The sequence below is a fragment of the Botrytis fragariae genome, assembly GCF_013461495.1.
Source record: "Botrytis fragariae strain BVB16 chromosome Unknown tig00000012, whole genome shotgun sequence".
In the NCBI taxonomy this organism is placed as follows: Eukaryota; Fungi; Ascomycota; class Leotiomycetes; order Helotiales; family Sclerotiniaceae; genus Botrytis; species Botrytis fragariae.
The window spans coordinates 129,756-143,935 of record NW_023500989.1 but is presented as its reverse complement, the minus strand read 5'-3'; the positions used below and the strand labels follow the sequence as shown (position 1 = coordinate 143,935).

At 43.2% G+C, this 14,180-nt stretch overlaps 5 protein-coding genes across 5 annotated transcripts; 2 read left to right on the top strand and 3 right to left on the bottom strand.

Annotated features, from left to right (window-relative positions):
- Nucleotides 1-596: 596 nt before the first annotated feature.
- Nucleotides 597-2,648, top strand: Bfra_002255 (putative trna-splicing endonuclease subunit protein; the record flags this gene model as incomplete). The annotated part of the gene is made up of 1 exon (XM_037332677.1): nucleotides 597-2,648. The coding sequence occupies one exon, from the start codon at nucleotides 597-599 to the stop codon at nucleotides 2,646-2,648; it is 2,052 nt and encodes a 683-aa protein (XP_037194805.1).
- Nucleotides 2,649-3,329: 681 nt separating this feature from the next.
- Nucleotides 3,330-5,767, top strand: Bfra_002254 (putative mfs lactose protein; the record flags this gene model as incomplete). Its single annotated transcript, XM_037332676.1, has 11 exons — nucleotides 3,330-3,704; nucleotides 3,851-3,965; nucleotides 4,024-4,063; nucleotides 4,128-4,219; nucleotides 4,270-4,379; nucleotides 4,450-4,699; nucleotides 4,779-4,852; nucleotides 4,908-5,320; nucleotides 5,383-5,422; nucleotides 5,494-5,523; nucleotides 5,630-5,767. The coding sequence occupies 11 exons, from the start codon at nucleotides 3,330-3,332 to the stop codon at nucleotides 5,765-5,767; spliced, it is 1,677 nt and encodes a 558-aa protein (XP_037194804.1).
- Nucleotides 5,768-6,175: 408 nt separating this feature from the next.
- Bfra_002253 (uncharacterized protein) lies at nucleotides 6,176-6,547 on the bottom strand (the record flags this gene model as incomplete). Its single annotated transcript, XM_037332675.1, has 1 exon — nucleotides 6,176-6,547. The coding sequence occupies one exon, from the start codon at nucleotides 6,545-6,547 to the stop codon at nucleotides 6,176-6,178; it is 372 nt and encodes a 123-aa protein (XP_037194803.1).
- Nucleotides 6,548-6,669: 122 nt separating this feature from the next.
- Bfra_002252 (uncharacterized protein) lies at nucleotides 6,670-9,750 on the bottom strand (the record flags this gene model as incomplete). The annotated part of the gene is made up of 1 exon (XM_037332674.1): nucleotides 6,670-9,750. One exon carries the CDS (start codon nucleotides 9,748-9,750, stop codon nucleotides 6,670-6,672), a length of 3,081 nt encoding a protein of 1,026 aa, XP_037194802.1.
- A 1,912-nt stretch (nucleotides 9,751-11,662) lies between these two features.
- Nucleotides 11,663-12,562, bottom strand: Bfra_002251 (uncharacterized protein; the record flags this gene model as incomplete). The annotated part of the gene is made up of 2 exons (XM_037332673.1): nucleotides 11,663-12,237; nucleotides 12,301-12,562. The coding sequence occupies 2 exons, from the start codon at nucleotides 12,560-12,562 to the stop codon at nucleotides 11,663-11,665; spliced, it is 837 nt and encodes a 278-aa protein (XP_037194801.1).
- Between the last annotated feature and the right edge of the window lie 1,618 nt (nucleotides 12,563-14,180).

Below are 14,180 nucleotides of genomic sequence, written 5' to 3'. Positions count from 1 at the left end.
CTTCGCGCTCGTCCCGACAAGTATTGTTAACTAGAATCGTGAAGATTACGTAATACTCAATTATGCGTCTATGCATCAGATATGCGTGGTGTGAATAGAGCTCAGGGGAGCTTGGATCAAGCGGCACTTACCGATAAAAGATTTAGTGCCGTCTTCAAAACTCGAAATTTCTTCCGCATTGGAAAAAATATTCTTCTCAACTTCAACAACACCACCACAATTGTTTTTCAAGGACTTCATCGACCACAACATCTTCTCCCACTAGAAGGAGAAGAGTTTTGGTAATTTGTAAGTTATTTATCCCTTTTGTGTTACTTTCTTGGTCTGGAATATACCATCTAGACAGCTCAATTCAATTTGACTGTCATGCAATGCGGTGATGACTCAATTCGATGCTTAGAGTGACGGCTCTGACTTTGTTCGTCCTCTCTGTACGCTCAATTCTCTTCGGAGAAGACTACAACGGTATCTGAGCATTGCAAATATTTATATATATATTCTTGATTCAATTGGCATAAGATTCTACCCAGCAGTCACTAACAATTGATTCATTACAGGAAATCGCAATGACCTCACGATAGCCTCATCTTTCAATCATGGCAGACACAAATGTAGTGACTCCGGCTGGTGCTCCAATTGAGGCCACAACTCCCACAAAACCAAAACATGTTGGACCTAGACCGCCGTCTAAGTTCCAGCAATTGAACAAACTTTATGGGCTTCCTGCTCCTATTCGAACTTTTCCTCTTCCTACTCTCATACCCCACAATCCACTTTCACTCTTCCATATTCTTTATGTTTGGTTGTCACAGACAATCAATCGTCCTTCGTCACATTTTGATACCCTTTATCAAGGATGGTTCTCACCTGAAACACGATCCATTCATATAACAGACTCTCGGTGTATCAGAGGTCTCTGGGAGCAAGGTTTCTATGGGAAAGGAAGTCTGAGTCGCAGTGAACCGAGTTGGCTGACGCGAGAGAAAAAGCGACGGGGTGTTTCAAAGGCGATTGCAAGCGAGGATGTTACAAGAAAACGCCGTGCCGATCGTCAACAAACCAAGTGGGAGCGGGCGAGAAAAGAAAGAGAAGCTATTGATCAGACTTTATTGGCAGAAGCACAAGCAAAGGAATTATCCAAAACCAATGTTGTTGTTTCATCTAAAGAGAACATGGTAGTCGAAGTTGACAATCTCCCCGCTTCTGCTGAGCCAAATCAGAAAGCAGCAATCGACAAAAATTCTTTTTCGCATTGCTTAGATAGCACAGATGATGTTGCTTTCACTAGCATCACATTATCAGAAGCGCCCACTGGTCCAATGCAGCTTCTTGCTCTACCCAACTCATTTAATGAGGTTGTAAAGCCTCAAGCTATCAAAGAGCCATTGTCTCGAAGTGCAGTGGATGCCGATAAGGTTGTGTCTTCGAATTTCGCGTCATTTAATGCACCTACCGGACCCTTGGGGATTCTTGCACTGCCAAACTCTCTCGTAGAACTCAATCTTCTGAGACATCAAGACAGTATCAATTCGTTCTCACCAACGATCACCACAATTGTTAAAAAATCAGTATCTAAGTCTAATGTACCTTCAGCCCCGGTGGGTCCTCAGGAATTGCTAGCTCTCCCAAACTCCGCAACTGATGCTTCCGCAACCTTTGATGATTTAAACCCTGATATCGAAGATGAGTCACTGAAAGAACACCTCGGTCGCTCAACATCTGTTGAGGTTGACAATTCAATTACAACACAAGAAAAATTTACGCCCCTTGATAGCTCTACGCCCATCGCCCCTAGCGTTGATGTCAATATCATCGATGCTCCGTTGACACCAGTCTCCACTGTTTCTGTCCAGAACAGCGCATCTGATGGTGATGTACCTGAAAACGGTTCATCTACATCTGTATCAGACCGTCAAAAGAGCGTTCGATTTTCCCCAACTGTGGAACAAACTACCTTCCTGCCATCACAACCACCAAGTCCTGAGCGTGCTGTGATAAGTACCGAAGAGAAGCCAGAGGCGATCTCTGAACTGGTTCTGGATGAGGACATGGTCATTGAAGATCAAGAACACTTTCAATTAACAATGGAAGAGGCGTTCTTTCTCTCATACGGATTAGGAGCCCTGACTGTCCTTGATCCCATCACCAAACTCGCACTTTCAAATCAAGATTTGTTTTCACTATGCAGAAAATCGTCCTACTTCCCACCAACTTCAAACCCGAGTCTATCAACGGATGATCCATTTCTCGTTAACTACGTCGTTTATCATCATTTCCGTTCTTTGGGCTGGGTCGTGCGTGGTGGAACAAAGTTCTCGGTCGATTATCTACTGTATAATCGTGGGCCGGTCTTTAGTCATGCAGAATTTGCTGTTTTGATCCTTCCATCATACAGTGATCCTTACTGGTCCAGTGGTCCATTCTTGCAAAATTATGTTAAAGGCAAACAGGAAAGAAGCTGGTCATGGATGCATTGCATCAATCGAGTCATTACACAGGTTAAGAAAACTTTGATTTTGGTGTACGTGGATATACCCGCACCTGTCGATGGAAACATGAAGGAAAACAGCGTTGATGAATTACTTGGGAAATATAAAGTGAGGGAGGTTGTCCTCAAACGTTGGTCACCAAATCGTAGTCGGGACTAGAAGCATAAAAAACTCACACATATGTATCATAAAAAAATTCAAAATATCACATATTCAAGATCACTTCCCTTGCCTTGTGATTTCAATCTAGACGACCATACTCCTACCTTTCCTGATCACATGGTATATATATCACCCCCATAATATAATTCACAACAACAGCAATCAGCAACTCTTTCAAATAAATCGAAACGTTACATTCATGCCTGTCTATTCCTATCGCTTTACATGAATCTACCTAATAAATGTACATCGAAAGTGGGGTAAGTTAAGTGATCGTCGTTGCACCCCTCGATTCATGACTTTTCAAACCAATGAATGTGAAGTTTGGCTTACACTGCATATCATTTACCGGTCAATGTGCGTTCTCTCGACCAAGTAATTTGGACTGGATGGGGGAAAGAGTGCCGATTTAGAATTCGGGATTTTAATGTTCTGTGCCTACGTAAGGTATCTACCATTCCACAATGAGATCGAAAATTATCTAAACCTTTCCCTGAATGGAATCTTTATCTTTTGCTTTTATACATTCGTAATAAATAGTGAATGCGATTCCCATATTCCGTGTGCGGTAGAACAATTGATATTTGACTTGAATAATAATTTCTTTCTCATCGCTTTTGTGAGCAACTTCGCCATCTTTGCATAGATAAGATCATACTTCGCAAATAGCACCCCAAGATGGCGAAACCAGTACCAAGTGACACCGAATTAGATGCATGGAAAGCTTCACCGAATGCAGATACATCTGTTCATGACGAACAACAGCATCAACATGAACGCGAAGAACCATCCACCAAGATAAAGACAGTACAAAACATCGCCCTAGCAGATGCGACAGCGAAACAGAAACCAAGTCTTTGGACGTGGAGAATGAGTCAACTCTACGTGATTCTTTTTCTGGCCACACTAAATGCGGCAGTCAATGGATACGATGGGAGTGTAATGAGCTCGATCAATTCGTATGCGCAGTATAGGAGTTACTTTGGATTTGATCTTACGGAGGGAACGCCGGCGACGGGGATTGTTTATGCGATGTTTACGATTGGGAATTTGGTGGGGCGGGGTTTGCAGGTCCGGCTGCTGATGTAGGTTGTTTTTCTTTTTCTTTACGGCTTGTGGAAGAAAGAGGGATGCGGAGTTGGAGAATGAGAGAGTGGGAAAATGATATGGAAGGATGCTAATTGAAATGAATACCTTAGTGGAAAGGAAGACGATGGGGTATGTTCCTAGGAGCGGGTGTTATCATCGTGGGAGCAATTGTGCAAGCTACCAGTCAGAATCTGGCGGCTTTCATGATTGGAAGATTTATGCTCGGTACGTATCTGGTAGCATTTATGTGGCATATCAACTCTCAAGAAGCTAATTTCTCAAGGTGTCGGCGCGGCAATGGGTCCCAGTTCTGCTTTACCCTAGTAGGTGCACATTGAATCTTTGAAGTGGAATGAGAAGGGAACAGACAAGTCTCACTATTTGTAGTGTAAGTGAGATGGCGCATCCATCCTTTCGAGGCGCGATGACGGGTGTTTATACGACGTTTTATTTCGTAGGAGCAATACCTGGGACATTTAGTTAGTGTACTCTCCAATCTGCTTCCTGAAACAAGTGCTGAAGTTGATAGTACCCTATGCTACGAGCTACATCAATGGATCTCAAGCTTGGAGAATCCCGTTATGGTTGCAGATGACGTTTTCAGGGATTGTATTTATTTCGGTGCTGTTTCTGCCAGAGGTTTGTTCTTTCGTTTCTTTGAGAATCTGAAACTCGGGTGATGAGAAAGACAATTACTAATGAGAGATAGAGTCCAAGATGGTTGGTAGCAAATGATCGACACGAGGAAGCACTTGACATTATGGCCAGATACCACGGTGAAGGCGACCGCAGTTCTCCTTTAGTGCAACTTGAACTCCGCGAGATGATGGAGGAGATCTCCAAAACAGGTGCTGATAAACGATGGTGGGATTTCAGAGAATTGTTTGATACGAGAGAAGTTCGATATCGTACTATGCTGACTTGTGCTGTTGCTCTGTTTGGTCAGTGGACTGGTAATGGTATGTGTTTTCAACCTTTTATTTTGAGTTTTGTAGGAATGAATCGTAGGGTGGGATTTCAGGGTTGATATTTGAGTAGGTCCCGTTAGTTACTACTACCCACAAATGCTAGCAGGTGCAGGAATAGAGAATAATCACACCCAATTACTTCTCGTAAGCATTTCACTCAGTCATCTCCCATAACAAATCCATAGCTCATCGGAACCAGCAAGGCATGCAATCAGTCCTCTCCTTCATCAGTGCTCTCATAGGAGCAGCCTACACCGATCACTGGGGCCGACGCCCCCAACTCCTTATCTCCACCTCTCTAATCTCTCTCCTCTTCCTCATTATCCTAATCCTCAACGCCCTAAACACAACCACCGATTCTGAAACTCATCTCACAGTCGCCAAATCAGCAGCAGCATCTAACGCCGAAATCGCCATGATATTTCTCTTCTCATTTGTGTTTGCGGTGGGCTGGACACCGATGCAAGGACTTTATGCGGTGGAGGTTCTGAGGTATGAGAGTAGGGCGAAGGGAATGGCGGTTTATACTTTGGTGGGAAATGTGGCGGGATTTTATAATACTTTTGTGACGGGCATTGCGTTTAGTGGGGCGGGGTGGAGGTATTATTATCTGTGAGTTATGTTAAGGCATAATTTGTGACTTTGGGCTTGAGCATGTTTTGACTTCCGTTTAGATTCATTTTCTGGGATTTACTCGAAGTCGTTTTCATATACGTCAGTTCCCCCACCCTTTCATTTCGTTCCTTCCCCCTCCACAACAAAACGAACCAACTAACACCCCGTAGTTTTTCTTCGTAGAAACCAAAGGCAGAACAGTAAGCACCATCCTTCTGCGCTCTTTTCATCCCATCTACCCAATCCAATCTATACGATTCAGCACCATGAACTGGGGGCTTTGAACTGACAGTCATAAAATCACAGCTCGAAGAGTTAACTGAAATTTTTAACGCTGCCAAGCCAGTCAAGTACTCGTTGAAGAAATCAGAAGTCGTTATTCATGGCGATGAAGGCGTCACCGAGGTATTGGAGAAGAAATTGGAAAATGAAAGTTTGGGCTGAGGTTGGGAGTGAAGATAAATGAGGATATGGGCAGTTAGTAGATGTTGTTTGTGATACAGGGAGATTCGGCGATCGGTTTTCTGGAATTGAGTCGTGATTCTGGAGATAAGTTTTTAGTGTTTTTGATCAATTTGATTCTTCATCTTCTCTTGATAGTAGCGTAGTATAAATTATCGACTGAATGTTTGAACTAAATGATGAGAAAAATGACTAGTATTGCAATATTAAATAAATTATTTGACGTCATGATATGAAAACCGTCTCGATGCCAGATGTATAAAGACCAACTATAATCTTGTATATTACGAAAAACTCACAATGAAGGAGACAGACATCTCTCCTTCTTTCCTACCCCTTTCATCCCTCACGTTGTATTTCTGCATTCCATAAGTCCTCCATATCCAAATCTTATGACGTAACTATGTGCGCAGATAACCTCTCTCTCATTTTCTGCTCCATCAAATCTCCAGTAAACGCATTAGCCGTCGCTCGCCTTACTCTTCCCCTACTATTCTCATCCTGATCCGCATCTACAGTCGTTCGTTCCGGTGAAGTTCTCAAGAATCCATCTTGATCATACAGCCCTAGACTCTCAGGACTATCTCTTCCTCTATCCCAATCGCTATCCACCACGTTCTCCTTATCCCTAGTTGGACTCCTACTCAATCTTTCTTTTGCCACATTTACCGCTTGAATCCATCCCCATTTTGGTGGTGTTTTGGGACTGGGATGTTCCATTTTACTTTCTCGACGAGTGGTTTTTGTGAGCGGCTTAATCATTGCGTCAGACCATCGAGTATCTTTCGTGTCTTTGATTGCTTTTACTTCCTTTTCTACATTTGTCTTGTTTTTCGATAACGATAAGGGTTCAATAACAATTTCGTCCACATCGTCGTAGTCCATCATGTAACCGATCCCCCATCAGGGAGGATAGTTAAATTCGTCAATGACAATTTCTTCTCCTTGACGTTTAATCCGTGTCTCCCCATTGCTACTGGACTACTGCCTCCGGTGCTTGCACCTCTGCTTCCCTCACGACTTGCGCTGATACCCTCAAGTATCTCTTGCAGATTTCCGTAATTGGGATTCATTAGATCACTCCGCGACTGGCGTCTCTCACTAATACTGTTGATGCTAGTACTTGAATCGTTTCCTTGAGGAAAATACGAGTTGGAATATGCAGAATAGGAATTCGGATAGAGCATACTGAGAGAGGACCGGTGACTTGGAACAGCTGCACCTTCGGTGGGTGAACCGATTGAGAGGTAGAATCGAGATGAACGACTCGTAAGATGACGCTCGCTCCAGTCAAGACCAATTCCAGGCACCATCGGAGAAGAATCGGTATCACCGGCACTGATACCAGAGATCTCGGAGTTCATTCGACGCAAGAGGCCAATGCTCGTAGCAATTGACTCGCGAGTAGAGTTGGGCGTGTTTGATGCAAGAGTGATCATGGCAGTGCTACGTGATCCAGATTTGTAAGGTTCTGGTCGGGGTCCGCTAAGATGAACAGGAATTGGTAAAGGCACGCTGAGGATTGGCGGTGCAGGTAAGGATGCGGACGGAATAGTCAATGGGGACGGAGGGTTTGCGCGAGAGAAAGGTCTGGGGCCGAGTACCGATGCGTTGTTAGAGGTGTTAGTTGAGGACCGAGAGAATCGTGCATGGCTAGGTGGTCTATCATTCGGAATTTCATTGAAAGGCGCTCGCTTAGGGCTCAGCGCTCTTGAGTTTGTGATAGTCGAGCTTGGTATTCGGGAAAAATTCGAAGGATTGCTAGCTAGTGATGGGGGACGTTTTGATCTCCAAGATTCCAGAACATCAGGGTGATGAATTTTGTCTTCTTCAATGACAGGTTCTGGTGGTGGCAGTGCCGGAAAGGAAACCAAAGTATCCGTTGGGGTATCAGGACTTATGATTTCTTCATCAATGTTCTGTATGTGACGCCGGACTTGAGACTTCATGGCAAGTGATGATCGGGCGTGCTTGAAGAACTCGACTTCAGAATTTAAGTTCTCGGCATAGTAATTACAGACTGATAATGTTGGGGAGTATTCATCGGGGTTTGACGACCCAGATACGTATCGTGCTATTGGCTTCAATGGAGGAACGCTGAGGATTGAGTCGACTTTTGAAGGTGGTGGGGTAGGGGTGTATACTTCTCGTTTGGGTGGTGTATGTTTTCCCACTGGTTTGAGTTGAGGAATGTTGTAAGTCCGACTAATCCTCAAAGGAGGTGGTGTCGTAGACCTTTCACGACTTAATGACACCTTTCGTGAGCCTGGCTTCAAAGAAGGTATATAAATACTGGGATTGAAGGTAGAAGCTGACGGAGGTCGAGGCATAGCACTAGACTGTCGGCTGGCGAGTGAAGCACACGAAGGACTTGGCTCGACTACACGGAGAGTTGGTCGAGATATTATCATTGTCATGCCAGGAGAGTCCCCTTCCGACTCTTCATGAACCACACTAACACTTGTTGGTCTAGATAAACCAGACATTCGTATCACATTCGAACGCTTATGCCCCTTTCTCTTCGATATGATCTTATTAGGACTTGCTGTCATGGGTCGATTTTGCATAGCCGCTTTTGGTGACCACTGGAACGGGTTGAGCTCAGTCGACGTTAAAGGAGATCGAGGTTCCTTGACCAGTGACCTTTTTAAATTTCCTGAGATGTCCTTTAATGGCAAGTCACCATGATCCATTGCTTGCTCTCGTATCTCTTCCTGCCCGAAAGTAGCCTTTCTCATGGAGCGAGGTTGTGGCTCATGAATAGTAGTAGATGGGATGACTTTCGATCTTTTAACCGAAGAGAAGAATGGATCATTTGTGAGTGATGTTTTAGAGATTCGGTTTGTCTTTACTTCTCCATTAGAGCCCTTGGTAGGAGAAAGATTCATTTGATGGCGCTGTTCAAATCTTCGTCCACTTTTACATGGTGACGTTAGCTGCGCTGGAATGACAAGATCAGGTGTATCGATGCCACAGAGGCTGTCGTCTGAATCTCCAGATGGTGTCGGCGACCGCCCTCGGTTCTTGAATGCTTTACCAGCCGCTCGCGGAACTCTCTTTCCCGGACTTGGAGTTCGTGGTGATTCTATTGCTTTATAGAAAGTGATGTCTGGCGTAGAGCATTCAGGTGCGAGAAGAACTTCTCTGCTCTCTGTCGCTTTGTTCAACGGTGGACTAGGTAGCCTTTGCTTAGGAGGTGATCCTGGAAATCTCCCTAGATTGCTCCAACTTCTCCTCACAGATTGCCTGTGCGTGTCCCTGAGACGTTGAGATGTTGATTTTAATATTGAAGATAATTGGTTCTCTGAGTTGGATCGACTCCTGCCACGGGGTGCTCTAGGCTCTCCATTGACTATTGTGATATCTTCGACAGAATCCGAATTCCTGACATGAGACTTCCTCGAAAACGTCCTTTTCGGACGCTGCGGCTCCTGAAGAACATAGCCTGGTGGGGCGACACAATTAATTCGTATGTTTTTCTCTGACTGGGCATGGGGGAGTGATGTTGCGGGCGTCTGAATTCTGGATGCCAATGGCCATGAATCTCTGATACTAGACCTATGCTTTTGAAAGAGATGCTTAGGCCCGGATGATCTCTTCGTACCCGGTCTGACAACATTTTCATCCTCCTCATCGTCATCATCATCAATAAAGCTTGTGTTCTTCGCCGTACCACGCCGACCCGGGACATTCCTAGGCGGTAGGTAATGGTAAGAAGTTGCGAATAGAGGAATTGAATACGGGGATAGGTTTACCTGCCCAGCTGAACTCGTGTTTTTGTTATCTTGACCTTTATCTTCGCGAAGTTTGATTGCATTTCGATGATTTCGTTTTACATATGTGACTGCTGTAACTCCAAGCACAATCAACAGGATAGTACCGCCAATGGCAATACCAATAATCCCACCCAATGGTATACTTCCGGACCCTATTGGGATTTCCGCTCCTATAGACGGAGGAGGCATATTCGAAATATCAAATTGTATAAAATGTTCAATTGAGTCTATCGCAGAATTCCAAGCTCGATGCTTTTGACGCCGTTGCCTCCTTGATCAAATCCAAATGAATGCGGATGACACTATATCTGTGAAGAACAATTCCTCATATGATGGCATAATATCTGCACTTGCGATATTACTTTGACTTGGAGGGTAGGTCGTAAAGAAAACTTGTGAAAAGATGATGGTGAAGGTTCGAAAAGAGAAACAACAAACAGGGACTGCCAAGATGTAGAAAGTTGTCATGGCAGTTCTGAGAAGGAATGTGTTCTCACATTCCTGGCTGTAGTCAGATTGGTTTCTCCTGGATATCTTAATAACCTTATTGGCATTTAGAAAATTTCTCCCTTACACTGAGAGAGATTGGAATGCGCCCGATATTTCAATATTTAACCGCCCTTGAGACTTGAATCCTCAAGAAACAACATCGTGAATTGAGTTCTTTGGTTGTTGATTGCTTACCGGTTCTCATATTTGTTAAATATAAACATGGATGAAATGAACTTATTCCGTGTGCCTGTTTGAGTATGTATCATAAGCAAAAAAAGCAAACGGCATCAGATATTGTTTTTCCTAGCTACAATAATGATAACCTTAACCTTAATAATGTTACTGAGGTGTGAATGACTAATAAGATTATGGAAGACGCACCCCTTGACGTATCACATCTATCTAATTGATTATTTTAAACGAGAATAACACCGGTCATGTTACATATAACATACTCAATTTTGGTTTTGAGCATTCAAAAACATCAAGAAAAAGTTGATAGGGCAATCGATCAATCATTTAATTTTCATTTCGATGTTCAGAAGGGGTGGCATCTGCGAGATTTGGGGATTCATAGTGATACACAACTTTGCGCGAAATGACAGAATTAGATTACCGCACGATCTTCTTACCGTAAGATATCACAGCAAAGAAGCTTATATCACCTGCTCACTCAGAAGGGGTTTTGAAGAAAGTGAGCGAGATTTTGGATTTGCAACGTGATACTTGTGCTGTTAGCCAAAATGTTTCTAATGACGGGCTCATGAATGTCACCCCTTTGCTCGAGTAAAGGCTGCAGTTGACACAAGAAGATTTATCACCATGAATCACTGACGTCGTGATTCACAGAATCCATATGCACATCCTCATCACTTGCCGAACTGTGTAGGCCCGGCTTCTCCACTGCCAAGAAATAAATTCTCTGAGAGGCTTCAACCGAGGATTCAGAGCCGCGGCGTAGACGAACGTAATGGCGGATTTCTTTCTTGCTGCGATTACTCTCTATTTAAAAGCAGCTATGTTGGTGTATTCTGTACGACCATTTATCTCTAGCTCTCTTTCATCTGTGTGGGTTTTCTTTGCATGCAAACTTTACCTTGTATCATTTAATGAATTATCTTTAAGATGCAATGTTGTATAGGAGGTCGCTAAATTCAGAAAGCATTAAAATCACTTTCAAGGCATAGAGGGAAGTAGTATCACATATGAATTAAGTTGAATTATAAGGGGCAAAATCACCCAAACGTATGTATGCTAGTTTTTAGCTGTAAAGAAACAAATACTGGCTTCTGTTTGAGGTGTCATCATTTTCTTTCGAGAAATTTCATCCTCAAATCGCCACTCGAACTTGTCTCACACACTCAAAGCTGGTAGATGAGAGGCTTTCGTAAATAACCGAGATATAAGAGATTTCTTCGCGACGTCTTCATTGAGTACTACCGGAGTCGGATATCAAAGACCCGATATCGTCACATCTAGCAGATAGAATAAAGAGGAATATAAACCATGTTTCGAAAAAAGACTCGCCGCTGTGCTCTCCTGTACCCCGTCGTCTGATAGACTTGTAGTATCTTAGCCCCATCATATTATAACCATCTTCACCATGTTGCTACATGCAGAAACAACCAGAACAAAGCTTTTTCGCACTATACATCTTAGTCTTTTTTGTCGTAGCTTTTATCTTTGTCTTTGGCTCCTTTGGCTTTTCCACAATCTCTGGGATCTCTGGGATCTCCACCTCATTGATCTTAGTACCCTCTAGATCAGCCTTTCTCTTTTGCTCATCCTCTTTTCTGATTCTCTCATCTTCCTCAGCCTGTTGAATCTCACACTCCTTCTCCCACCGCTCATCAGCGTCTTTATAACCTAGTCTCTTAGACTTAGCTTCAAGTCTCTCACGAAACTTGGTAAGCTCGTCCTGATAAGCATTGTATTCCTCTTTAGGTGTAGTCAACCGAAAAACTCCATCTTCATAAATGCGTTGGTTCTCGGGGTTACCTCGAGAAATGGTGCCACAGGTGCAGTTGGGACAATTTGGGTGTAAATTGTTTCGACATATGAGACCATAATCATCGGGTGTAAGAACGCTAGGGTCAAAATATTGAGGAAGAGGGTTATCGATTCGAGGATCTTTTCTTGGAAAAGGTCTGTAGTGTGGATTGTTTTTCTGGGCTGGAGTTCCGCCTATTTTTAATGATAGTTAGTCTCATCTCTATTGGGGATACAAATAAGTAATTAAAAGCTTACAAAAGGTTTCCCAGACTTGCCGATCAACAAGAAATTGCACGTAGTCTGGTCGCAGTAATTGAAGTTGAAGAAAAACTCTCTTGCTATGGATATTTGCTGTCGCTTTCTCTACTACCGCAGCGAATTCATCAACTGTAACAGTCTTGCCATCCACGGATGGTAAGTGCTGACTGAGAAGTAGGCGTGCAAGATCTGGAAGCACCGACTCATATAATTTTGGCATTCTGTGTGTATCACCGATAGCCGTAATCTCATCGTCCATGTCGAGTATCTATCTACCGTGGCTTTTCTTATCAAGGCGATATCTTCTTTTTTTTAATAAGAGTTTGGTGACTCTGATGTTAAAAAACAAGGATTCGATGTATATGGAGTAGCCGCCGTTAATCTGGCATTTATTATGAAGATGCGATGTTCCATGGATGTCATAATGGGTTTGAACATGAAAGCAGTGATGGTTATAAGGACTTCTTCGCGATCAAAGCCATAGTTTCTGTCCGAAAGAACAGTCCCAGAGATCGTGGAAATATTTGGTACAGCGGCACGCATGTGTCATAAGTATCGATATCATATACACGAATCAGATATAACGTGTCTTTCGCATTCGCTACTGTCCTCTCTGCGTTGTTTGGGTTGAAGATTGCAATCGAGTGAAGTTCTTCTTCAGTATAAATCTTAGCTTCCTTTTATTCGGCTCCGTAAGAGGATTTGCCAGCTATGTCGGGCTAGTAGCCGTACATGTGCCGTAAATTCCCGGGATACAAAGTGAATTTGTTTTTCCGAATCGCCTGTCACCATTTGGCTGAATGCCGAATGAACGAGTCTAATCTGAACTTTCATGTCTTCAATTAGAGCCCCACCATACCTACAAGTATAGACCGCTACTGTTACCCTAGCGGAGAGAGAATCTAGAGGCCGTAAAATTTATGGAACGAGATTAATCCATGTATATACTACAATCTAAATTCTTGAGCACACTATTAAAAGAATCTAACACCATTGAGCCAACCAATGTGAGCCTGAGATGTGAATAAAACGTCGACTACCCGCTGGCCATGTATCCGTAGTAGATGATTCATTCATCTACATGCATCCTGTATTTGATCATTCGATGGACTCCTCATTTCTTCCCCTGACCAGTATTTCAATCTTCATACTCGGTCTTTGAGACTCCCAAAGCTTGTCTGAAACTCTGCCGCGCCCCGTTCTATGAAATTCTGGTCTCCGAACGATTAATAAGTGCGATTAATTCATCATCGACGCATCCCCCCAGAAAGTGGGCATTAAGAAGCTGAGATAACGTTACCAAGATTGGAATTGAAAGAAATCGTGTTGAGTGTACGAGAACCTCGCACACCATTATCACCATGGAAAGACATCGAGGTAATCTGATGAAAAAGACATCATATGATGATAGTTCCCATAGCTTCCAAAACAAGATTTGCTCAAGGTAATAGAGTTATAATACGTGTAGAATAAGCGTCTATCTATGCTGATATATTCAAGATTGTTACAGTAAGAAAAGCAGGCAACTCATGAACATGAGGTTGATAAGTTAGGCTTCCACTTCGTTTCTACAATCTCTTAGATCAATAGTGCTAGAATTTAAGGTGCCTCTCTTTACCTTGCCCCTGCATTATCTTTTAATCATCAAATTGCCTTGTTCTAACACTCAGAACTACGACAGATTCATTCGACATCAGAATACTTCGACTTCAAATCTGTTCCTGAATGACTGACTCCAATCTTCTCACCCACCAGGAGGACCTCAATGACACTAGAACAAAACACAAACATGCTGTCTCTCATTGTCGTATTCTATTCCTGTTCGCCGTTTATCATAATGCTTCTCAAAATCAGGCACGCTGGATATATCATTCAAG